A 27,728-nucleotide genomic window follows, 5' to 3' on the forward strand; every position below is an offset into this window, starting at 1 on the left:
TGCGTGCAAGCACACATAGGTTAATATCTCAGCAACTGCTTGAGGTATTGTATTGAGACTTGATACAATGGTACTCAACCATCCAACCTACTTAATTTACCAAGTTAGATAACTCTAGTTTGCATTTAATGCAAATAATTGCCCTTTATTATTCGACTCAGAAATTCTGGTTAAGGTTTTGCATGTAAGCACACATAGGTTAATATCTCAGCAACTACTGGATGAATTGCATTGAGACTTTATAAAATGGTACTCAACCATCCAATCTACTTAAATAACCAAGTAAGATAACTCTAGTTTGCATTAAATTCAAATAATGGCCCCTTTTTTATTCAACATAGAAATTCTGGTTAATGTTTTGCATGTAACCACTTTTAAGTCAATGCTCCAGCAAATACATCATGTATTGCATTGAAACTTTACACACAGGCTCCGAACCACTTAACCTTCTTATTTAATCAAGTAAGGTAACTCTATCTTTCATATTATATAATTTTTGCCCCTTTATTATGCGACTTAGAAATTCTGGTTAAGGTCTTGCATGTTAGCACACATAGGATAATATCTCAGCAACTACTTGATGTATTGCATTGAGACTTTATAAAATGGCATTCAACCACCCAACCTAATTGAATAATCAAGTTAGATAACTGCGTTTTGCGAATGATGGCCCTTTATTATTACACTTAAAAAATCTGGTTAAAATTTTGCATGTAACCACATTTATGTTAATATCTCCGCGCATCATGTATTGCATTGAAATCTAATCTAACAATTACAATGATCCATGCATGTTTCGCCAAAACTTCCATCCTTACACTGAAAAGCGGCGGAATAGTCGAGCGCGCTGTCTCTGTGACAGCTCTTGTTTAAATAATTCTGACTAAAGATTTAAAGGTTTTAAACTACATATTAAAATACAGACTTAAAAAGGGAAAGTTTTTTTTTCCAACTGACTATAAAACGGTAGGATCGGCGGCTATTTCGTAGGTAGGGTCGGGTAACCCGAACCAAATGTGTTTTCTTAGGCCTTATGTGGCGACGACAATAATTGGGAACGTCGTCATCTATCGCGTGAAAAATCAGCAAAAATAGTTCACTTAAACTAACAACAAACACCATAATTGAAAGTTTATCCGGTTAATCAATGTATTTGACTGTTGTCGCCCAAATGATGCGACTGGAATTACCACGAACACTTGTATATATATATATCGCCTTGATCGATCAGTGAAAAGTCAGAATACTAAGCAGAGTTTTGAATATTGATGCCATTAATGTAATAAATGTAGTTCCAAACTTACAAATACCGGTCAAAATCGCCATTAAAGAGTCGTATCGTGCCCACCAGTGACTGTCGCCAACATACTGCTCCCTGGGGCGAGCCGTTATCCGCTGTTAACGGTCCGGTACTCAGCCAGACCATAACATTCACGATAACCATCTTAACGCCTTTGTTTTTGTTGACCATTTATTTGATACACATAAATAGTCTAGATTTATTGACGGATTTTGCCTGTTCATATATTATTGTTGAATAAAATGTTTTAAAGCTATAATGTGAAAAATGAGGTTGAAATTTTACGGAGCATATTTGTGCGTTTTGTTCTTCGTTATAGCTGTAGTTAAAGGTACGTATGTAAACATTGACATTTGATTATGTATAAATCAGGGGTGATAATATTCAGGATTAATATTACGTTAGTTTTGTTTTGTTGTTGTCGTTTTTTTTGTTTTGTGTTTTTTTATGGGAGGGGTGGGGTGGCGGAGGGATGTTTCTAGACATTTGCATTTAAAAAAATAGTACGAATTACCTTGAGATGGGAAATAATGGCGTAGAAAAAACTCATAATGTGTCCAACCCTGCTTTTAGCCCAAAACCCTCTTAGTCAAACTAAATTTGCCGGGTGTTCATGACCGTTAATTTTTGTCTGTTTTCTACGGAATTCCGGTTGGGACATGCCTTTTACCATTGGCTAGTTGTGGTTTGCATGTAACTACTTGCTAGCTAGCAATATTGATCTTTCAAACGCTTACAATCCTCTTCGAGCTACTGCAGACGAACGTGCAAGTTATTGACTATCTTACATTTTTACCCAAATCAAAGAAAAAGATACGAGTATTATCAAAATAATAAATCAACATGCAAGACACAACAAGCGGATATAAATTGACACGAAGCAAATAGCAAGTATTATATCGCAAGTAGCAAATGGCAAGTATTATATCGCAAGTAGCAAATAGCAAGTAGCAAATGGCAAGTATTATATCGCAAGTAGCAAATGGCAAGTATTATATCGCAAATAGCAAGTATTATATCGCAAGTAGCAAGTATTATATCGCAAATGGCAATTATTATATCGCAAATGGCAAGTATTATATCGCAAGTAGCAAGTATTATATCTCAAATAGCAAGTATTATATCGCAAGTAGCAAGTATTATATCGCAAATAGCAAATGACAAATATTATATCGCAAGTAGCAAGTATTATATCGCAAGTAGCAAATGGCAAGTATTATATCGCAAATGGCAAGTATTATATCGCAAATAGCAAGTATTATATCGCAAGTAGCAAGTATTATATCGCAAGTAGCAAGTATTATATCGCAAATGGCAAGTATTATATCGCAAGTAGCAAGTATTATATCGCAAGTAGCAAATGGCAAGTATTATATCGCAAGTAGCAAATAGCAAGTATTATATCGCAAGTAGCAAGTATTATATCGCAAATGGCAAGTATTATATCGCAAGTAGCAAGTATTATATCGCAAATAGCAAATGGCAAATATTATATCGCAAGTAGCAAGTATTATATCGCAAGTAGCAAATGGCAAGTATTATATCGCAAGTAGCAAGTATTATATCGCAAATAGCAAATATTATATCGCAAGTAGCAAGTATTATGTCGCAAATAGCAAGTATTATATCGCAAGTAGCAAGTATTATATCGCAAATAGCAAGTATTATATCGCAAATAGCAAGTATTATATCGCAAGTAGCAAGTATTATATCGCAAGTAGCAAGTATTATATCGCAAATAGCAAATGGCAACTATTATATCGCAAGTAGCAAGTATTATATCGCAAGCAGCAAATGGCAAGTATTATATCGCAAATGGCAAGTATTATATCGCAAGTAGCAAGTATTATATCGCAAGTAGCAAATGGCAAGTATTATATCGCAAATGGCAAGTATTATATCGCAAGTAGCAAGTATTATATCGCAAGTAGCAAATGGCAAGTATTATATCGCAAATGGCAAGTATTATATCGCAAGTAGCAAGTATTATATCTCAAATAGCAAGTATTATATCGCAAGTAGCAAGTATTATATCGCAAATAGCAAATGACAAATATTATATCGCAAGTAGCAAGTATTATATCGCAAGTAGCAAATGGCAAGTATTATATCGCAAATGGCAAGTATTATATCGCAAATAGCAAGTATTATATCGCAAGTAGCAAGTATTATATCGCAAGTAGCAAGTATTATATCGCAAATGGCAAGTATTATATCGCAAGTAGCAAGTATTATATCGCAAGTAGCAAATGGCAAGTATTATATCGCAAGTAGCAAATAGCAAGTATTATATCGCAAGTAGCAAGTATTATATCGCAAATGGCAAGTATTATATCGCAAGTAGCAAGTATTATATCGCAAATAGCAAATGGCAAATATTATATCGCAAGTAGCAAGTATTATATCGCAAGTAGCAAATGGCAAGTATTATATCGCAAGTAGCAAGTATTATATCGCAAATAGCAAATATTATATCGCAAGTAGCAAGTATTATGTCGCAAATAGCAAGTATTATATCGCAAGTAGCAAGTATTATATCGCAAATAGCAAGTATTATATCGCAAATAGCAAGTATTATATCGCAAGTAGCAAGTATTATATCGCAAATAGCAAGTATTATATCGCAAGTAGTAAGTATTATATCGCAAGTAGCAAGTATTATATCGCAAGTAGCAAGTATTATATCGCAAATAGCAAGTATTATATCGCAAGTAGCAAGTATTATATCGCAAGTAGCAAGTATTATATCGCAAATAGCAAATGGCAAATATTATATCGCAAGTAGCAAGTATTATATCGCAAGCAGCAAATGGCAAGTATTATATCGCAAATGGCAAGTATTATATCGCAAGTAGCAAGTATTATATCGCAAGTAGCAAATGGCAAGTATTATATCGCAAATGGCAACTATTATATCGCAAGTAGCAAGTATTATATCGCAAGTAGCAAATGGCAAGTATTATATCGCAAATGGCAAGTATTATATCGCAAGTAGCAAGTATTATATCGCAAGTAGCAAATGGCAAGTATTATATCGCAAGTAGCAAATGGCAAGTATTATATCGCAAGTAGCAAATGGCAAGTATTATATCGCAAATAGCAAGTATTATATCGCAAGTAGCAAGTATTATATCGCAATTAGCAAATGGCAAGTATTATATCGCAAGTAGCAAATAGCAAGTATTATATCGCAAGTAGCAAGTATTATATCGCAAGTAGCAAATGGCAAGTATTATATCGCAAGTAGCAAATGGCAAGTATTATATCGGAAGTAGCAAATGGCAAGTCTATTGTACAACAGTAACTATAGTAAAGAGAAAGAAGCAACAAGTAAATAGCAAGTTGCAAATGGCAAGTATAGCAACTAACACATGGCTAGTATAAAATCGCTAGAAAACAGCACCGTATTCCTGTATTAATCTTCCGCGTGCCAAGATGAATGGTCTTACATTAGTCCACCAAATAGCATTGTACTGTTGTATGAAACAACCCTTAGTCTAAATGGGATCATTTCTGTTACATGTATAAACAAAGTACATTAATTTTAAATGCATTACGATCTGGGATAGTTTTTACTTATTTATTTTATAACGATTGTGAAACAATTTATTACCACATTATATTACTCAATCACGTTGGCACGATGTAATGCGAGAGTAAGGTCTTGTGTTGTGGGGGAAACAGGAGAACCTGGTGACCACAAACCAAACTCACATCGCCCAGGCCGAGAATCGAGCCCTGGTCGCCTAGTTGAGAATCGAGTGCGCTTACCGGACATATATAATAAAGTTCAGTATTAAACCGGAATTAGGATTCAGTAAATAAAGTTCAGTATTAAACCGGAATTAGGATTCAGTTATTTTAATTACATACTATCGTACAGTTGTAAATTTATTTTGAGTACGAGGGATTCACGCCCAGGCAGGTTTAATGGGTCTGAAATTATACCCCTGTTAAAGTGTTGCCAAATCTATGTATATCCATACCAAGGTACTTGCTATTAACAAACGTTCAACAAAAAATAATAATCAGGTATGAGGTTTGGAGTGTGGTATCGGCCCTTGATGGTTTTATGGCATACTTCTTATACGAACAAGCGATTTATGGTCGGTTACTCATATATCCTAACCCGAGCTTATAGGATTAAAAATAATATTCTAACCATTGTAATTTTACTGTTGGTTATTGAAACATGAACCTAGGGTGGATAAGAAACAACGGAACAACTGCAGCCAACTGTATTAAAACCGATGAACTCTTTGGCGTTGGTTTGGTTACAGTTAGTCGAAATGAGATTGGTCAACCTTTATCCAATACTGACTGTTGACCAGTTATAGTGTTGTCATGTGCAACCTAACCTTGTTGTAACATGCGGATAAGTTATCCAGTTATAAACAATTCGCCCCTGCAGCCAAGTGTATAACCACTTTTACATAATTGATCATCGATTTATTTTCAAATATATCAGGTGACGCATGGAACCCATGGGGTGAATGGTCAAGCTGTTCCGTGACATGTGGTAACGGAATAAGGTCACGTGAGCGCACGTGCAATGATGGCGCGTGTCTAGGTCCGACAGAGATGCACGAGGCATGTGTGGCGCCGCCATGTGGCTCCGGTAAAATATAAGTACTTATCTGTCTAATGTTTCCAAATTTACAAAACGGATTGGTTAATCAAAGCAAAAAGATTGAATACTTTTATATTCTCAACAACAATCTCCAACATAGGCTCCATATATTCAAAGTGGGCTTATATTAATCTTTATATAAAAAACTTCCTATAAGGTCAAATGAATAACACATGGCGTGAATGTACATGTATTATAATTTCAGTACGTCAATATTGAAGAAGGATATTGTAAAGACGCTCAAAAGCTTAGCGGACCTTCCTTATTCCTGCCATTACTGAGATGTCTATACTCTCACATTTTCAGACACCATCGTGTGGTCCACCTGGGGCGAGTGGTCTGAGTGTAGCCGCACATGCGGTGGTGGCTTCCATACCCGCACACGCACTTGTTCCACCGGAAGTGCCTCTGATTGTTGTGAGCACGCGGACCCGAGCTCGTGTGGTCGGGAGTATAAGCAGTCGCGGGAATGTATCAACGACGACTGTTACGGTAAGTACAGGATTCAAATTCTAAAAAAGATGGAATAATCTGTATGATATTTATCTATTCAACATTACGCCCCAACCCTCTTATTATTCCCTTGTTTAACATGTGTCCCCGTTTTTTGGAGAGTAGAGCAAGTGACGGTCGTAGGATGCTCGTGGCGCCACGTGTGTAGAAGGAATCCAGGAGCGGAGGCGGGATTCCTCAGAGGCCGTGTATACGTGGCAAAACTCCTTAATCAATGCGTTTGAGTATCAAGTATTACAATGTACAGCATTTCAAGGGATGCATGCGATGAACACAGTAGCGAAAGCAGCAATGCGATTCCATGACAGTTAATATTCAAATCCAGTTTTGCTACATCATTATTAGTCCCTGCTTATTTTCTATTCAGGAGAATGGAGTGACTGGCGACCGTGGGAGGCCTGTAACGTCACGTGTGGCGAGGGAACCCAGGAGCGGAGGCGGCAGTGTGAACCCTCGGGATCCATGTGTATTGGGCCCTACTACCAGACACGCCTGTGCTTTACAAACTGTCCCTCTACTGCGAGAAATTGTAAGTTCATTTGATAGTCATGACCCTGTTATGAGGCGCATGCGTCAAGGCGTCAAGGCGTAACAGACACTCGGAGAGCCACACATGGGCATTCCTTAAAATGTATGCTCCTATTGGCCCGACCCAGAAAATTGGTTTGTTGGAAAATACTCTTTTTACAATAGAATGGAATTGATTTGAATTGAAGGTCTCAGCTTTTTTGAACGTTTTTGTTTGCATAGGGGGTAACGAGTTTTGGCCATTTTCGATGAGTTCGCCGAGAGGCTGGCCTTTAGAAATTATTTGATTATAAGTTAGAAAACGTTTCTTGTCACTTCAACAAAGAAAAAAGGAGAGTGTGTCACTAATGCGGATTAAATATATTCTATGCCGGCAAAAAACTTACTTGATTAATATCATGCATTCTATGGAACGTAGTAACATGTATTCGAGTTTTCGCTTGTTTGTTTTTATCACAGCCTTGGTGTCGGCCTCGTCGGCCTTCAAACTTAAGCTTTAAACTGTGAACACGTTTTACTGACTCTGATTTGAATTGTTGCTGCGATATGCCAATTGATTGACTAAGGTGAACGGACGAGTATTGGTACCCGGTTGCGGTGCTCTCAGTATGGATGGCAGTATGATTCCTGCTCGAAATTAACATTTTACCTTTTCAGTGCTTGACCCGTGCTCTGAGGTATCGTGCGCAAACGCCGGAATGTGCGTAATGACGTCAGAAGGACCAAAATGCGCATGCGTAGGGGCCTCCCGTGGGCCTACATGCGAAAGTCGTACGTATGCACTGTTTAATTTATATGTCCATGACTTTGCTCTTGATTACGAAAAGCTGACAGTCATGCTTTCCTGTATGTGTAGCCCAAGACTATGTATAAGACTTTGTGTGGTGATCGTGTGGAAGAACCTTTTATTTCTTAAATCTTTTCAGGGACTCTCTCCAAGTTTGTTAAGGTGTATATAGAAGGGGAAATTAGTAATTGAAGCTCACATGACTAAGTTAAAACAAAAAGGTTGAGGCGGCGTTATGAACCTTTTAAGCTCTGAAAAAATGTTGTATTTTTTCCCTTAACAGATTGTCTGTATGGCCAGGACACTGATAGCTGCAAAGGCTTGCACGGTATGTTCTATGACTGTTCGAACTGTGGACGTTTCGTCTTGTGTAATTTAGGACGAACGTTCTCGATGCCCTGTGTTGAAGGGTACATATGGACGGACGTTGGATGTCAGCCACCCGCGGATACGAAAGTGCTATGTCAGCATACTCAGCCATGATGTCACTTCCGGATTGTGTGATGAACGTCTTTTCAAAACGTCATTTTTACTTAATGTCAATCTTTCGTTATTTTGTCTCTCTCGGATGTGTGTAAATATTAATTTTTAATAACGATAAGAAGAACTCATTTACAGATGTGTTCCGATCCCAATATCGACAAAAATACTCCAGTCAAATCTCAAATTTGATCACAACCCACTTTACCACATAAAAAGGATAATATGATTCAAAATCTGGTGTTTTATAAAAAAAAGTGCGCGTGTCATAGAAAATATTTTGCAAATATTTGAAAAAAAAAGACCTGATTCTTGCACAAAAACATGAACTTGATTTAAAGTATAGCATTTAACCAACATATTCTATGAGATGATGCGCTTTTAAGAAGTGTAAAAACATAAACGATATTTAATAACTTTCGACACTATGCTAAAATAGTTTAGACTGTTATTGAGATTTCATATAAGATTGTTTGTGGTATTGGGGTCTTGTATAATTATTAATTATGTGGTGTTGTGAAGAAACAACGCATCCATTGATAAAACAATGTATTATATTCTAAAGCATGTAAAAAGTTATGGTAACCTTCAATCAGGTAATATAAGTCAAAATAAAAACTTTCACATGTCAAACAAGTATCCGGACACCTACATAACAAAACATCTGAACTCAACAATCTGGAAGAGTTTAACCTAACAAGTAACACATTCCATAATTAATTATTAGGTTAGCTTAATGTACATATGTCTGTTTATAGAAATACTATTTGTTAAAAAAATAAAGTGTTGTTTTCGATAAAAAAAAAAAACACACACAAAACTAAATACTGTTCTTTTAATTAAAACAAAAATTAAAATTCGATCCTTCGTTCTGTATAATAAAAACTAATTGTGAATGCGTAAAACACTTATATTTTTTTCAATACATGATTTTTATATGCAGTGATTACATCGTCCATGGCATTAGGCTCAAGCGATGACATCACTTTGAAATGCTGTAATAGTAAAGTTGTTCAACAAATAACTTTGCGATGGTCCCTGGTCCAACTTTCACTTCGCCTGTACAGTGCTTTTGGTCCTGGAAACCACTGTGATCTCGTGAGCCGGGGACCGACTTGCCGTGCCGAATGGTGACGGAGATTGCCGAAGCCAAGGCGTATTTCTCCGGAATCCGAACTGTCCATTGTAGCCAGTCGATGGTTTGATTCCCTGCATGAACTGGGAATGGCCGTCAGTGAGTTCACTTGAATAGCCTGGAATATATGTATAGAATTAGAGGTTTGTGCCGGCGTAGATTGATACATAATTATAAGGAATAGTACTGTCCGGTGCCGTTGTCATTGTCCGTCGTCGTCTGCGTCCTCATTATTTCTTGTCTATTCCGTCGAACTTGAACATTTATTATCCACATTCGGTAACATCTGCACACGTATTATATCGACAACGTTCGATAACCAGCCGAAAGTTATGGTCTTAGAACTGTAAAAATGTTACCGCTCTTTAGCTTGAGAAAATTTTGCTAACCTTAGTATCAAGGTGTACAGGTATACAATATCTCAGGACGTACTTGAGAAGTACTCAAAGTTAACAGCTGTCAACAGAAATGAATAGTGTCTGATACATATAACATTAAAGATAACCAAGGCTATGTACCTGCACCGGCGTCGTTCCGGAGGCTGACGTACTGGCGTCCCGGTCCGCACTTCTCGAAATAGTCCATCACGTGACCGTCAATGGATGTGCCCGGCTTTGCCTGGAAATAGATGTCAACAAGTAAAGAAATGGTTCCTAGCGTGGATGGTGATTGTGTTGATACATACCCTGGTACCCTTCCTGTAGTTGTTATCAACCGTTGTTGTGGTGACTTGTGTGGCGTCTGTATGGCACTGCAGGTGTGTTAATGCAGCTCTAGTACGACGTCATGTCCCATGCATGGACATCTGGCGATTGTTTCTAGAATAACATCTCCTTGATACCTTTGCCAGCGAGCTTAGCAAATTTATAATAAGACGCATACTTAATATTTTCTAGCAAAATGCACTTGACAGCTTTTTCGAACGGCCTTGTGTCCTCTTGTTCATGTTGCGTCTTCCGCTATCATCGAGGTGACATGGTTTTCGAGCTTTTTAATGGTCTTGTTCTGTTAATACATCTTTGAGTAGTGAGCGATATCATTTAAGTCGGTTGTTTCCATTTATTGACGGAATGATGAAAACTCTTATGCAAATGTTTGCAGATCCATTACTTCAAATTTGTTCAATAATTTATCAGAGTGGAAAGGTAATACAAGACATTTCTCCACGACGCTCCTGTGTGGTAAATGCATTCATTGGTCTTCCTACTTCACTAAGTAGAAGAGATGAATAGAAACATAATGTCAATATCAATATACCTTGTGTCCGACAGAAGCACTTGATAATATGACCTGCCATTTACCTTGTCGTGCATGTACCAAAATATCCTGGCCCCAATTTCTCGAAAGTTCTTAAGCATAATCATATTAAGTATCTTATTTCACTAAGCCATTTTTTCAACTTTTTAATCTTAATTTTAGTAAATAAAGAATCGCTTATGGTGATTATACTAAAGTTAATTTCATTTTAAATCTCCAAATGTCTAAAGAATTTAAATATTACACATATTATACCAAAACAAAAATAGTGAGCTAAGCTTAATCCTGTTATAGGGGACTTAAGATGTTTTGAGGAATTGGGCCCTGGACAACCGAGCGAAGGAGTAAAAATCGAGAAAAATATATAGTTAACATAATTTTAATATTACAAATGGCAATTTTCGGGTTAACATCCGAATCTTTACGAATTTCACAGAGTGATTTACGGCAATCTTCGGAATCACCGTTGACGATAACTTAGGCTGGGCTTTTTGTGCACATTCACAATGTTTTAAAATACGAACTAGTCATTAATCACATTGGAACATTGGACGCTTTTATAGATACGACCATAGACAAACGCGTCAGTTTGAGCACTCTGCCTTGGTAATGTAAATATTTGGTCCACAATCAGAGATACATTTGTCATGCCCTTAATTAAAATTGATCAATTTGTCTGCTAGCCTAAATTTAATAAAATAATCTGTGAATGTGTTAAATGCAGATTATTCGTGCCTCAAAGTTGTTCCCTTTTCAGTATTGATCAAAATTTGCAAATGTGCACATTTACAGTATACATTTTCAATGGATATGAAATATTCCGATCTATTGCAATTTGATACATGCAGGCAATGATTTGAATGCTTTTTCTTATCGTATAAAACTCGAATGGCCTTTCTCGTTTCATTCATATTTTCCATTATGCAATTTAAATTATTGATCACTTGTGACCATTATAGAAAATCGCTAACTGCCTGTATAGCATGTAGTCATTCAATTTTATGGTATGAAGTTTGTCAAAGGAGAACTATACGACTTTAATGCGGGTATTCAAAGTATACCAGCATGTATTTCTATTGGAATTGTTCGCTTACAATGTAGTTTATGTCGTATATACATGGGTGTCAATTTACCAATAATGCGATTCCTTAAATCCTTTGAGAAGATTATAATTCGAATGCTTGCTTGGCTGGTTAAATTTCAATACTTTACAATAAAATACACCCCCTAGATTAATTCAAAATTAAGCACATCGACGACTTTCAATTTGCTAAAAGATTATGATGATCCTTAAATCATATTATTCGCTTGTTTTATTTCTGCATAAATTCGGAACTTAATTTCTGCACGCAATTATACGTCATACCGCTCCATGGTCCCTCTGACAATAAAAGACGTGATACGATACGATTAGTTGTGAAATGAGACCAGTGTGAATGATTTGTAAATTCATAAATCCACTATGGACTTGGTTTTGCTTTAATTTTGTGTTTCTTGTATACAACAGCAATGTGAACTAATACGATACATATACACGTACATGGGTTGCGGTCTCAGTCAATGCGTTCATGTTAAATAATACGATACATATACATGTACATAGTTTGTTGTCCGAGTCGATGCGTCCATGTTAAATAATACGATACACATGCACGTACATGGGTTGCGGTCTCAGTCAATGCGTCCATGTTAAATAATACGATACATATACATGTACATAGTTTGTTGTCCGAGTCGATGCGTCCATGTTGAATAATACGATACATATACACGTACATGGGTTGCGGTCTCAGTCAATGCGTTCATGTTAAATAATACGATACATATACACGTACATGAGTTGCGGTCTCAGTCAATGCGTTCATGTTAAATAATACGATACATATACACGTACATGGGTTGCGGTCTCAGTCAATGCGTCCATGTTAAATAATACGATACATATACACGTACATGAGTTGCGGTCTCAGTCAATGCGTCCAAGTTCAATAATACGATACATATACACGTACATGGGTTGCGGTCTCAGTCAATGCGTCCATGTTGAATAATACGATACATATTCACGTACATGGGTTGCGGTCTCAGTCAATGCGTCCATGTTCAATAATACGATACATATACACGTACATGAGTTGCGGTCTCAGTCAATGCGTTCATGTTAAATGATACGATACATATACACGTACATGGGTTGCGGTCTCAGTCAATGCGTTCATGTTAAATAATACGATACATATACACGTACATGAGTTGCGGTCTCAGTCAATGCGTTCATGTTAAATGATACGATACATATACACGTACATGGGTTGCGGTCTCAGTCAATGCGTCCATGTTGAATAATACGATACATATACACGTACATGGGTTGCTGTCTCAGTCAATGCGTCCATGTTCAATAATACAATACATATACACGTACATGAGTTGCGGTCTCAGTCAATGCGTGCATGTTAAATGATACGATACATATACACGTACATGGGTTGCTGTCTCAGTCAATGCGTCCATGTTCAATAATACGATACATATGAACGTACATGAGTTGCGGTCTCAGTCAATGCGTTCATGTTAAATGATACGATACATATACACGTACATGGGTTGCGGTCTCAGTCAATGCGTTCATGTTAAATGATACGATACATATACACGTACATGGGTTGCTGTCTCAGTCAATGCGTTCATGTTAAATAATACGATAAATATAGACGTACATGGGTTGCGGTCTCAGTCAATGCGTTCATGTTCAATGATACGATACATATACACGTACATGGTTGCGGCGCGGGTCAATGCGTTCATGTTAAATGATACGATACATATACACGTACATGGGTTGCTGTCTCAGTCAATGCGTCCATGTTCAATAATACGATACATATACACGTACATGAGTTGCGGTCTCAGTCAATGCGTTCATGTTAAATGATACGATACATATACACGTACATGAGTTGCGGTCTCAGTCAATGCGTCCATGTTCAATAATACGATACATATACACGTACATAAGTTGCGGTCTCAGTCAATGCGTCCATGTTAAATAATACGATAAATATAGACGTACATGGGTTGCGGTCTCAGTCAATGCGTCCATGTTAAATGATACGATACATATACACGTACATGGTTTGCGGTCTCAGTCAATGCGTTCATGTTAAATAATACGATACATATACACGTACATGAGTTGCGGTCTCGGTCAATGCGTTCATGTTAAATGATACGATACATATACACGAACATGGGTTGCGGTCTCAGTCAATGCGTCCATGTTAAATGATACGATACATATACACGTACATGGTTGCGGCGCGGGTCAATGCGTTCATGTTAAATACTACGATACATATACACGTACATGGGTTACGGTCCGGGTCAATGTTAAATTGTACGATACATATACACGTACATGGGTTGCGGTCTCAGTCAATGCGTCCATGTTAAATAATACGATACATATACACGTACATGAGTTGCGGTCCGGGTCAATGTTAAATTGTACGAAACATATACACGTACATGGGTTGCGGTCTCAGTCAATGCGTCCATGTTCAATAATACGATACATATACACGTACATGAGTTGCGGTCTCAGTCAATGCGTTCATGTTAAATAATACGATACATATACACGTACATGAGTTGCGGTCTCAGTCAATGCGTTCATGTTTAACAATACGATACATATACACGTACATGAGTTGCGGTCTCAGTCAATGCGTTCATGTTAAATAATACGATACATATACACGTACATGAGTTGCGGTCTCAGTCAATGCGTTCATGTTAAATAATACGATACATATACACGTACATGGGTTGTGGTCTCAGTCAATGCGTCTATGTTGAATAATACGATACATATACACGTACATGGGTTGTGGTCTCAGTCAATGCGTCTATGTTAAACACTACGATACATATACACGTACATGGGTTACGGTCTCAGTCAATGCGCCTATGTTGAATAATACGATAAATATAGACGTATATGGGTTGCAATCTGAGTTCATGTTAAATAATGCGATACATATGCCCGGAAATGGGCTACAGTCTGAGTTTATGCGTCCACGTTAAATAATACGTCATGCGTGCTTATCAGCAATATTAACTCATGGGTTTTATATACATTTATATCACGTTCTCTTTTATCAGCATTTTGTGGTCATATATGTACAATTGTGCATTAACATACGCCCCATGTACATTGGTATATGTATAAGTTCTGTTGATGAAATAATAATGCAATTATAGCCTTTAAATACATGTAGTTTGAAAAGTTCACATCAGTCAATGAATTACAGAAATACTTTTTTTCAGTATATAGACGTAAAAATTATGGATTGAAATTTCTTATCAAGAGAGAATTGACGAGTTCGTGCATTTACAGTTTGATAAGAAACGTAAGTGGCACACTTCGAACACTGTCTGGACAGCTTCAGATATTGATCTTTCAGTTTAAATGACGCAAATTATCTCAAAATGGTCATGTTAGACAAATGGATTTTAGCTTATCATTTAATTTGTTTAAATATCTAAACATCGATTTAGAACATGGCCGTTTGAGATAATGGCTTTATTCAATGAATAAGGAGTTTATCGAAGACACACAATTTATTTGTAAAATGCACTCATTCTTACATGAAAAAATAGCAATGAATAATTAATATGAAAACTTAAAATCCAAACATGTTATGCCTAACAATGAAACATACTTAAGAGCAACTCACACTACACCACCGTCCTGTTGTATGAATATATAATAAGGAATACATTTATAATGAACTACATCATATATCACAGACTTGTACATTAACATATAGTCACATATTATTATACAGTGCACAGTCTTTTAAGACAAAATTATTGTAGTTTTCTAGAATAAATAAAATAATTAAATTAAATTACTGTGTCATATGAAAATTACATCAGCACAAAATGATTTCATGATTAAATGAAACAATGCTGAAAAAAACATTAACATACATGTATACACTGACGATCTTATAAGGAATCCTAAACTGGCATGGACCAGTTTTAATGTGGTAAAGTATGTGGCAAACAGATTGTCTACTGGTATGATATGAACGTTTTCTTCACCCGACTAAAAAGAAAGGCTACATCGCAATGTTTCGTTTATGCTTAATTCAAAATAAATATTAGCCAACAATTATGAAATAATTTACATGTTTTGTTATTCCTAAAATGAATCAGCTTATAAGGGAAAACTTAAGTAACCATGGCAATACATACCTGACCAGTCTTCCCAAGAGTTTTATCGACGCCGGAAAATTTAAAATAATTAGCAACATGCGGATCATTTTGAGCATTATACGGTGGAATAACTGGCCCTAGTTTAGGATTTGCCTTTGAGAAATCACCAGAAATACTACTGACGGCATTACAGTCAAGAACAAAGCCCCTTTCCTCCCTCATAAATTCCTCAGGAGGGGGCGTCGGCGGGGTGCGGTACAGTTTGTTGTGGCGTTTGGAGGAGGCTGATTTCGTCGGGCGGTCGTCGGCCATGCTGGTCAAGAATAGAGGGGGTCAAGAGTCAAAGTTCAGTAGGGTGTGGCTCCCGGTGTGGGTCGTGGCGTTGAACGGACGGTTTGTACTCCTGGCGTCACGCTGCCTGCTGGGGTGGCTCTGGAATCAGACACACACTTAACGTCACTCACTCAGTTTAAGTCTATCACTTCTCACTTAATTTCACTCCTCAGTTATTCAAGTTTAATGTCCTAGGGCCAGTTTGTTTATATCTAGTCCTTGTTAAGAAACCTACAAATTAGGAAACGTTTGAATGTTTATCCCAGTTATCTCGTTCCAGATCACATAAATGTATTTCTACTGATCTAAACTGTTAAAGCCAATCGCCAAAACCTCGAAACCAATAGCCTGCACTGTTGCTAAGTCGAACAATGGATCTGTGTATTGAAAGGCTTTAACAAAACAGCGCTCGAATACCCTGATTAGTTCAGTACTGGCACTAGCAGATTAAAGATATATTTCTATAAAAGAATATTGACAAAATTTAAATTAAATCTAAATCAATAAGATCATTGTATAACTAATAGTTTAATCCTGTGTTATGGATTATTAAGATTAGTTTAAGTTTATGAACAGCATGTTATAATAACTGGTTTTAAAAAGGGCAAAACATGAATGTTATAACTGCATAGATACTTCACATACATACAGGCTGAAAGTATTAAACAAATACTGGCATAATAAAACAGATACAAATGCAGAGGAACAATTCCCACAAAAATGTTCGCTATTTTTTTATGAAATCGAAAAGAAGTTTATATTACAAACTAGTTTGTATGCGTGTTCTCGTTGCCATGGTAACATATCCATGAGCTGGTTTTGTAAATGACTGAAATTACACTACAATATAAAGAGGAACAGACGCGTATTTTTCTCTCTACCAAATCAGAATATGCATTGTTTTCTTTATAAATAAATGAATTGACTCCATATTGCAATATTGATCATTCAGGACGTGCATGTCACCCTACAGTGTATTGCTACCGAGTCTAGTTTAAGGACATTAAGTTATTAAGTATTGATTCAGTTCTTAATTCATCAAATCATATACAATATTTTATATTTATAGTTTACGTATTTTTCCATTTACTATGTAAAACGTAACCAGTGACAATGTTTACATCTGATAAGATATTAAATATTTTTAATATTCAAATTCAGGGAATATATGATTGATTAAAGCTCAAAACGTATTTACTTTTCGCAACTTATAATGCCAATAGCGCAGTAAACCTACACTGGTTTTGATTTTACATTTAAATGACTTAAATCAACTTTAACATTCTTAACGCCGTCATCTATTCAACCTTTTACATGTAGCAAAGGTGCATGGTTCCACATACTGTAAGACCAATGTGTTATCCATAGTATAAACAAAAACTAGAGATATCACAGGAGTGACGAATACCCCCGAATGCCGCCTCGACACAGGAGTGGCATTCTTTTGCTTTGAAAAGAGGCCTCTGAAGTGGTACACTGCACTTTCACTTATCATCATTTACAAAAAGTAAAGTAAGAAAGGACAATAGGTATGTAGTTAGCTGAAATAGAGTTATGGTTCTTGTACACTGCACTTAATATCTTTGTGCTTTACCATTGTACAAAGTTTAATTATATTTGATCCTTTAGTTTGCAAGTTATGCTCTGGACAAGAAAACGTGACAAAGGGCAATAACTATGTGGTCAGCTGAAAAAAGTATTCTGTTTTTTGCAAACTTCACTTCCTCTCATTGTGCTTTACCAAAATACGGACTTCAGAAGTTTCCAAGTTATGCTCCGGACTAGAAAAAGTGACAAAGGGCAATATCATATAGTTAGCTGTAAAAGAGTTGTGGTTCTTGCATACTGTACTTCCTCTCATTATGTTCTAACATTGTAGTTTAATTTAAATTCCATCCAGTAGATTTGAAGCTATGCTCCGGACAAAACAAGGAACAAAGGGCAAAAACACTGCACTTCCTCTCATTGTGCTGTACTTTACCATCGTACAAAGTAAAATTAAACAAGAGAAGTTTGTCAAGCAGTATGCTCCCCCCTCCCCCCTCCCCATCCTGAGCGCTATGTTGTCAAGAATATTTTGGACAATTGAATGAAATATGCATGGACCGAAATGACAGCTGATTGGTCATTGATTTAAGATGCCTTTGAGGCAGTTTTAAGATTGTGACCATTCAAAGTTAAGATTATGACCATTCAAAGTGAGAGGATAGTTAGAACAGTTTTAAATCATGTTCAGATGATGACTGATATTTGTAGATAAACATGTATCCTCTTAGCAGCAGGGAATAAGTAAATGACATAATTTTAATGACCAATATGAGTTGTGACTTTGACCTTAAATTCTTTGACATCTTCTGGTTACCCCAACCTATGTCAAGTTTGAAGACCATGGGTGTAGGCATTGTCGAGTTATCACACATACCAGTTTTTTCGTTTAAGGTCACTTTGACCTTGACCTTTAATCCGATGCCCCATAAATCAATAGGGATATCTACTGGTCATGCCCAACCTCCAAGTAAAGTTTTAGGGCTATGGGTGCAGGCATTGTCGAGTTATCACTCGGACAACCTTTTCACATTCAAGGTCACTGTTACCTTGAACTTTGACCTATGACCACTCAAATCAATAGGGGTTATCTACTGGTCAGTTCCAGCCTCCATGTAAGATTTTATGAGGAGTGTTTGTGCAGGCATTGTCGAGTGATCACTCGAAGAAGGTTTGTCAACCTTTACGCGCTTAAGGTCACTGTGACCTTGACCTTTGACCTTACTTTCCCCTTAAATCAATAAGGGTCATCTACTGGCCAGGCCTAAACTTCATGTCAAGTTTGATTACCATATGTCCAGGAATTGTCAGGTTTGGATTCAAGGTCATTGGGACTTTGACCTTTGACCGATGACCCCTACAGTCAGTGATGAGCATCTAATGGTCAGGCCCAACCTCCAAGTCAAGTTTGGGGGCCATGGGTGCAGGCTTTGTCCAGTTATCACTCGGACAACATTTTAGCATTCATGGTCACTGTGACCTTGACCTTTGACCCGATGAGGTCTCAAATCAAAAGGGGTCATCTACCGTTCAGGCCCAACCTCCGAGTCAAGTTTGAGAGCCATGGGTACAGGCATTATCAAGTTATTACTCTAACAACCTTTTTCCGTTAAAGGTTACTGTGACCTTGACCTTTGATCCGATGACCCCTTAAATCGTTAGGGGTCATCTACTTGTCAGGCCCAGCCATCATCTTAAGTTTGATGACCATAGGTCCAGGCATAGTTGAGTTGTCACTCGGACAAGCTTTGGTCTACCGACGGACTGACGGACCGATCGACCGACAAACCGACCGACCGACCGACCGTCATGTGCAAAGCAATATACCCCTCTTCTTCGAAAGGGGGCATAATTATATAAAGATGTTTTCAAGTTGTGCTCCGGACAAGAACAAGTAAAAAGGCCAATAACTCTGTAATAAGCTAAAATAGAGTTATGGTTATTATACACTGCACTTCCTGTAATTGTGATTTACCATAATATGAATACCCTTAAATTACATAAAGTAGTTGTCAAGTTATGCTCTAAGCAAAAACAAGTAACAAAGGGTAATAAGTTTAAAAACAAAACAAATAAGAGTTATGGTTCTTGTGCACTGCACTTCCCCTTTTGGTGATTTACCGTCGTATGAAGCTTAATTAAATTCAATCCGGTAGTTTTCAAGTGGTGCTCCGGACAAGAAACATTGCAACGGACCAACCAAACGACCGAACACCGGGTGACTCCGATAAACCCCCATTAAACTTCGTTTGACGGGGGTATAATAACAATAACAAGTAAAATAAAATAAATTATTTCAAATAGGCTGACCTGATGTCTTATTCCTTGTAGAATATCTCAGCAAAAAACTTTTACAATGAGTTATTGCATTTTTAATTCGTGCCAGGGAAACATTGGGACCACAAAAGTTTGTTTTATGCGGTGTAAAATTTCCAAGGCGTTCTGTGGGTGGTGCCAATTATCATTTTCAGAGGTTAATAAGAGTACAACATAAAAATCGGGGAATGTAGTGTCACAAAGAATGTATATGCATATGAAGCTAAGCAGTATATGTTCAATTCTAAATAAAATTTGTCTAATTATCAATGCTGTGTTGTTATTAATCACGAGTATGTATTTTGTAATGTATTTCCGTCGGTAATAAAATCTAACGACCTAAGAGGCACAACTTTATAAAATTGTAGAACTGTCTTAGATAAGTAGTTCCCCCTGACATGAGACCTGATCGTGCAGATAAGAAATACAGGACAAAATCTACCAAACTATTAGTTCGTAAACCAAACACAATCAAAGCGTGTTGTATTTGAGGATTTGAATGTTTTAGTGTTGTGGTTCACCGGTGCATGGGTACACGGATGTTTTGTCTTCACGATAATCTATTCACTGATGAACCGCATTTTCAAAACATTCAATGTTTATTTTTGCATGTTCGCTTTAAACGCTTAAAACTGACGTTTTCATAACAAATGGACGTAGTTTAAATGCGGCTGTTTAAACATTAATGACGTCACTTGTTTCAGCAACGTCAATTCAATTACATCCATCACGTGATCTGGTCAGGATCGAAATATCCGACCTTACCACGCGCGTAAGCAGAAAACGAGTCTTTACGAGTTACCGGCCACGAAGCATGCCAGAAGGTCGGATTTAACGATCCGGCGACAAAAATTATTGATAATGTTACATAACTGAACTCATCAATGAGAGGAAAATTGACGTGGAAAACTCAGTTTTGTTCAGTTAACCAAAAAGCAAGTGCGACTTTGTTAACTAATGTTTTGACGCGTCGTTATTTTAGGTCGATATTGACTTAAATTGTTTCTCTAAAAATGCGTTATGGAGGATTATTTTCTTCAGTTTGTGATAAAATTCTATTTAGAAATTCTATTTCGAACTATTAAAATGTCATTTTTTCTTTCCATAAACTAGACAGTAAACGAAATAAGAAGTGACGTTGTTGCACGTAACTCCATTGGTATTGGGGATGCCGGATGGGTTTTCGGACACGCTCGATTGGACCGGAAATGTCTATCAGGTTTACAAGAAATATATCACCGCAATAAAAGCATTATTGACAAATTATAAGCGTCATTCTTGAACTCCGAAGATGTTGCCTTCATCGCAATATGGATACTATTGAAAATATATGCGCACATCTAAGAAAGCGAATTAGGAGGGTAACTATTCGTTTAAACTCTGAGAAATAACAGGATGAATGATGCTTGCATTGGAACGGGTATTCAGTCATATTTGAGCCCTGAGGCAGTTATTAGACGCCGTCAGAATTTGTCAACGGTAAGAGTGTGTGTGTGGTTGTGGGAGGGGGGATAAACAGGGGAGGTGGTGGTGGGTTTATCACTTACTCTCTCGACCTGGTGACACCGATGAGTTGTTGGACGTCCTGACGCTTAAAGTACGCCTTACAATGCCGATCGGCAGAGGCGTCATATTGAGGGATGATGTCCTTGAACCGCGTCCGCCTTCTCTCTGAAACCGTACACGAAACGTTGGTCAGAGTCTGATTATTTCACTTAGACACTGGTTGTCAATTAAACTTTAGTACGATTGTTACGTTATAAGTGGACGCCGTAAGACTTTCCAATTCATGGATTGCTGAACAATTTTAATATATTATATTCGACCATGAAATCATTTGGCATCATTAAACCACGTTTGTTGCCTTTCTGACGGAAACGAAACGTTGTACTTAACAGTGTTAACGTTCTAACATATGTTACATCTGCTAGAAGTGAAAAAGGTTTGTAATTTCCATTGTGCTGATGACCTTTCGTGTGATCATGAAAAGTCAATATTTGACTGTGTATTTGAAACATAATATTAGTGTCCCTGAACCGAGTTCGCCGTTCTTCTAATGCCCTAGATGGACAAAAATCGCTAGATAGAGTAAGACTTATGATTGTTAACGTCGATACATTCTAGCAATCTTATAACGCAGTGATTTCCCTTGACGACCAGGTAACCTGTGCATATAGTTAGTCATACCAGTTGGTACGCGGATACCGTTTGGACTAACGAAAACGCCGATGACGTTTTATGAGATCCTGGATAGTCATCAAACTTATTTGTAACTTCATTTGAGTGAAGAACGCTCGACGCGAAATTAGGACCAAAACTCTTAAAACTTATCAATATGTCAAAGGTACGAGGAAGAAAACTAGCTACTCCGATGTGGTGCTTTGTACCATTCAGATCAGAGCATACTATGAAATGGTAGGCGAGGATCATACTAAATTTATAAATATGGTTCATGCTTTTATTAAAAAGTAATTCATAAACTTGACCCAAAACAGAAAGATACGGCAATATCTAGAACAGAGCGGTTTGGATGTGCATGGCTACACGAAATATTTTTGTTTCATAGGTTTTAGATTTTAATTCTTGTATATACTTTTTGTCTTACATAGATTTCAATAGTTTTTAGGCTATATATGCTTTTGCATGGTTTTTAATCATTGTTGTGTCAACGTCGATATAGCCAGCACATTTTCTGTCCCTACTATTGGAGACCATGGAAACGAGACCTGGGTTACCTGACCTTGAATGAGAGAATGATAGCATGATGTTAAATGTAACTCTGATACCCTGTTAATGTTGGCATACAACATGACCTTGGTTTTCATAGCTTTGCCCTTCGCGTAGCTTAATCTGAATTAGAACAATTGTTTCAGAACTGATACACTGACAACATCATGAAATGGTCAAATAATTCTTGTCCATCAGGTGAAATAGGCCGAAGAAATGACCATGTCAATGCCCGGACAATCCAATAATGATTCTACCTTTTAATTTGTATTGTAGCCGCATAATCTAAAAAGTGTATGGTCTGCCGCGGGACATTGGCTTTCATTGAATTTCCTTTTAAATAATATAAACAACTGGTGTTGGTTGTGGGACGTCCAACACATTACTTCCCTTTATTCACAATTCATGAAGTCTGATATGAATGGTAGATTATCGCAAAAACCTTTACCAATAGCGTCGGCGCAAGTTGCATTGAGTGGTATGGTCCACTCAACCATTGCTTTGCATGTAACAGAGACTAAAAGTTTCATATTTGTTATGTTTGTTGAGCTTTCGAGTGATATTTTACTGTGTATCGATGCTTTGTCCCACCGCCATACGGGTATTTGGCATAAAAGTACATTAGGCCAATTTACCCGGATCTACATGTATCTCGCTTTCCCTTTGCAGCCACAACCACAGGATTGAACAGTGTGCTTACTGTCATGGGTTACCCTTCAGAGCGAAATCTACACAGCAGTCATGCAGGCAAATATACGTAGCACTTATGTCGTTTACAACAATTCCTATGGTACATGTTGTTGAATTCTGTGAACAATATCACACTGATTTAAATACAATTATGAATTTGCATTAATTCTCTCAGTTTGTACCTGTAACAATTGCGTCATTTGTGAACTTCTGCTCGCGGGCCCGTATGGCGTCCAGGGATGGCGTCCTCTGTACTCGGTTCCGGTGAGACAGCTTGTTGATGTTTTTCTCTTCCTTCAACTGTTCCCGGGCCTTCATCTCCTGAAACATACAGGGGCCAACTTGTTAGACAGATTTCAGATTATCAAAGAGACTCCTTTTTTAGGACAATACGCTAAATCTCATGTGTTGGGCTTAGTAGAGTGTTAGTTTAATACGTACGAGTCTCTTGACTAGCGCAGAAGAGTGTTAGAATAGCATGAACGAGTCACGTGACTAGCGCAGAAGAGTGTTAGAATATCATGAACGAGTCACGTGGCTAGCGCAATAGAGTATCATTTTACTATGAACGAGTCACGTGACTAGCACAGAAGAGTGGAAGTGAACTATGTAAGAATCAAGTGACTAACGCAGTAGAATGTCAGTTTACTATGTACGTGTCAAGTGTCTAGCGCAGTAAAATGTTAGTTTGCTATTTATGAGTCACGTGACTAGCGCAGTAAAATGTTAGTGTACTATGTACGAGTCACGTGTCTAGCGCAGTAAAATGTTAGTTCACTATATACGAGTCACGTGACTAGCGCAATAGTATTTTAGTTTACGATGTACGAGTCACGTGACTAACGAAGTAGAATGTCAGTTCACTCTGTACGTGTCACGTGACAAAAACAGTATAGTATCAGTTTACTATGTACTTGTCACGTGACTAGCGCAGTTGAGGGTTAGTTTACTATGCAAGAATCACGTGACTAGCTCAGTAGAGTATCAGTTTACTACGTACGAGTAACATTAACGCAGTAACGTGTCAGTTTACTACTCACGAGTCACGTGACTAGCGCAGTAAAGTGTCAGCTTTCCATGTACGAGTCACGTGATCAGCGCAGTAAAGTGTCAGTTTTCTATGTACGAGTCACGTGATCAGCGCAGTAAAGTGTCAGTTTTCTATGTACGAGTCACGTATCAGCGCAGTAAAGTGTCAGTTTACTACGTACGAGTCACGTGACTAGCGCAGTAAAGTGTCAGTTTACTACGTGCGAGTCACGTGACTAGCGCAGTAAGGTGTCAGTTTATTATGTACGAGATATGTGACTAACTCAGTAGTGTGTCAGTTTATTATGTACGAGTCACACTAGCTCAGGAGTAGAAAGACTTCAAACGTGTTTGGCTGAAACAATACGTATTCGCTACGGTATAACGCTGTCAATGATTCAGTCAGACAGTTCAACGATGCGGGTCACAATCATAATAATGTCACCATGAGCAGAAGCGTTTTCGTCTTCAACAAAACTTAAACTCACAGTTGACCATACTGGTAACAACGCGAAATGCTGCGATAGTATTATATTAACTAGAGGAATTAAAATACGTGTCAGTAACAGTATTTATTAATTAGATAATAATGAATTCATGAATCTGATCAAACGACGCAGGTCAACTTTGGGCAAAACAAACAATAACTGCAGCAATCTTCATCTCCGTCTGCGGCGGCTTACTCTGTTCTTGTACGGGTTGCCGACGAATTTCATGCTTCCATGAGGGGTAAAGGACATAGGCGTCATGGAAGGCGTTTTGCTGAGGCTGCCGTCCGTCTGGACGCCGCGAGGCGTCACTGATATCGGCGCACTGGCCGAATGAGTCGCATCCTGTAGGAATAAACGTGATGTAAATGGTAAAGTGATAGGGTTTTGTTGCGAAATAGTGTTCATTCTATTATTGTTTAAAAGTCAGACTAATACCTCTTCACTTATTGAGGTATAATGCAAAATTCAAAAGCACTTGATTCACTAAACTGGTCGTTAACGCGTTTCTAGTTATGTTTGTATTTCAGAAGGAACATACGGGAAAAGATATAAGAAATAATGAAAAGTCAATCAAAAAAATGTAATTTACAATTATTTAGTGAAAATAAGTTAAGAAACTGTAACTGAACAATAATCTAGCTCACCTCCATTGTGTCGAGACAAAATATCCTCTGTTCCCCGTGAAATCGGCTGGCTTTTTTGTTTAGTCCAAATTTAAAACCGTTATATGTTATATATATATATATCAAATAAGCAAAATTAACAAAGATGATATGTAATTAAAGTTATATTTTATCCGAAATCATGATCAGTTTTTCACTTGGTGAGTCGTCCATTATAGCAACCGGATAGATTAAATCTATGATCGTTTAATACAAGCAAATACTCAAACTATTAAACCATTATTTTCACATATAAGACAAACAGTATAAACAGGCGGGTATTAGCTAAAAAATTGATAATCCGATTTCGGGGATTATTCTAATGCCATTATTTCAGTACGACAACAAGAGCGTAGCGTTCAAAGGTTATGTACTTTTTAGGGGCGGTTGCAGGATTTCTCTTTTAATGGGAAGTGGAGGTTTGAGCGTCCTTCCCAAATAACAAATTGCTAATGTTTGTATAAAATGGTGTATTTCTGTGTATTATATTCATATTTTGTCTTGCCATTTTATTTCGTAAACAAATCACTTGTGCACACATAGCTTGTTTGCCTCTATCGTGTTTCTCTTCCCGTTCTTTTTTTCTATGTCTCGACATAACTGGTCCCCCCATCCTGATTGACTCTACCGCCGAATCTTATCCCGCCTATTTTACACTAGCTCCTTCTACCACCCTGCTTTCTTCTGTTTCTGTTTTGTTTTATTCCCGCTCTCAATGATCTGTAATTCCTCAATTTAATCAATCTATCCTTTCGTACTCCCTCTCCCACTGTCCTCTCACACCTTCGCCCTCTCTAACTCTCTTCCTCTGTTGCCCCTAGATAAGTTTGTCTCTCCCTGGCAAGGGTCCTAATTTCATGTCTCTGACATCTAAACCTTAAAGCTTTGCCTTTAAACTGTCTTCCTTGCATTCCTTACCACTTATCTTACTTATCCCTTATTTTCTCAGTTATTCATATGTATCCCTCTTCTGTCCCCTTCCCTTCCCTTCCTTCCCTCCCTATGTTGCCCCCCTGTCCACTTTTTGTCTTCAATTCCCGGCCACTCGTCATACCCTCGTTCCATTCGATTATCAGTTTCTGCTTCCTCCTTGTCTGTGCCATTTCTTCGCATGATCATCTCTTTATCCGATTCCCTCTCATATCTTCGTACTGTCGATTCTAGTTTCTCTTTCCTCCCCATCCGCGTATCATACCTTCACCGACGAGCATCATCATTATCATCATCATCGTCGTCGTCGTCATCGTCGTCGTCGTCGTCGTCATCATCATCATCACCATCATCATCATCATCATCATCATCACCAGACATTGTGCAATGTCTATATGTTTCATTAAAGCTTTACAGGGACCAAAACCACCATTAAAAGTATGCAATTATGCTCATCTTTATCCCCTGAACCATTCGATTCAGAATCATTGGCCAGCTCATATCCAAGGTTTTTTATGAAAATTGGTGCTTGATCAATTTGACTTCTATAAAAGTATGTATTTCTCTTGCTTATTACCGTGTGCACCTAATATCACCAAACACAGTTTGTGTTGAGGCTTGTACTTGATAAAAAAGTTTGTATTGAAATATCTCTCTTAAACAATACATGTCTTTACTATTACGTAACGCGTCACTCAAAGCGTAAAAGCGTTTAGTCTTCAAAAATGAATATTTCTACCATTCATGAGTTTTCAAAACAAGACAAGAGTCAGAACTGTACTTTGAGCCTTGGGCGACAGATTACAACAGTGAATTATTCAGTATATATTGAACGCTTCAATAAAAAAAACTTGAAAATGCGGATTAAGATTAAAATGAAATAGTTGGTTCTAAAATCTTAGAATTACGTTAAATATCATTACACTTGAACTTTCGTTCATAAACGAGTTGAGTTTAGTTTATAATTCTTGTCTGGTCGATCAATAATGCGTAAGAAAATTAAAATACTCAGTAATATCTTTACAGAGTACCGGTTATTTAAAAATGCTCATTTCTGAGGAATCGTTTGTAAATAAGTAAATGCATTATTGATCAAGTTTTCCGGCCACTGGTACTTTCGTCATATATACAACAAATATCAAATCAAGACAT

At 37.4% G+C, this 27,728-nt stretch overlaps 3 protein-coding genes across 4 annotated transcripts in view; 1 reads left to right on the plus strand and 2 right to left on the minus strand.

Moving 5' to 3' along the window:
• The first annotated feature begins 5,492 nt into the window (after window positions 1-5,492).
• LOC128235521 (A disintegrin and metalloproteinase with thrombospondin motifs adt-2-like) lies at window positions 5,493-6,986 on the plus strand. Its single transcript, XM_052950331.1, has 4 exons — window positions 5,493-5,568; window positions 5,769-5,918; window positions 6,237-6,422; window positions 6,811-6,986. Exons 1-4 carry the CDS (start codon window positions 5,493-5,495, stop codon window positions 6,984-6,986), a joined length of 588 nt encoding a protein of 195 aa, XP_052806291.1.
• A 1,788-nt stretch (window positions 6,987-8,774) lies between these two features.
• LOC128233737 (uncharacterized protein C17orf98-like) lies at window positions 8,775-16,614 on the minus strand. Its single transcript, XM_052947559.1, has 3 exons — window positions 15,893-16,614; window positions 9,892-9,991; window positions 8,775-9,491 (listed from the first exon to the last, which is right to left on the minus strand). The coding sequence occupies exons 1-3, from the start codon at window positions 16,163-16,165 to the stop codon at window positions 9,289-9,291; spliced, it is 576 nt and encodes a 191-aa protein (XP_052803519.1). The 5' UTR covers window positions 16,166-16,614; the 3' UTR covers window positions 8,775-9,288.
• Window positions 16,615-21,590: 4,976 nt separating this feature from the next.
• Window positions 21,591-27,728, minus strand: part of LOC128233738 (uncharacterized) — a 17,845-nt gene continuing 11,707 nt past the window's right edge. For both annotated transcript variants that reach the window (XM_052947561.1, XM_052947560.1), the window contains 2 exons: window positions 23,647-23,785; window positions 21,591-21,718 (listed from right to left, as the gene is read on the minus strand). In XM_052947561.1, coding sequence (XP_052803521.1) covers window positions 21,591-21,718; window positions 23,647-23,785 — 267 coding nt within the window. The remainder of the gene's footprint in view (window positions 21,719-23,646; window positions 23,786-27,728) is intronic.

This window comes from Mya arenaria, chromosome 5 (assembly GCF_026914265.1).
Source record: "Mya arenaria isolate MELC-2E11 chromosome 5, ASM2691426v1".
Classification (NCBI taxonomy): domain Eukaryota; kingdom Metazoa; phylum Mollusca; class Bivalvia; order Myida; family Myidae; genus Mya; species Mya arenaria.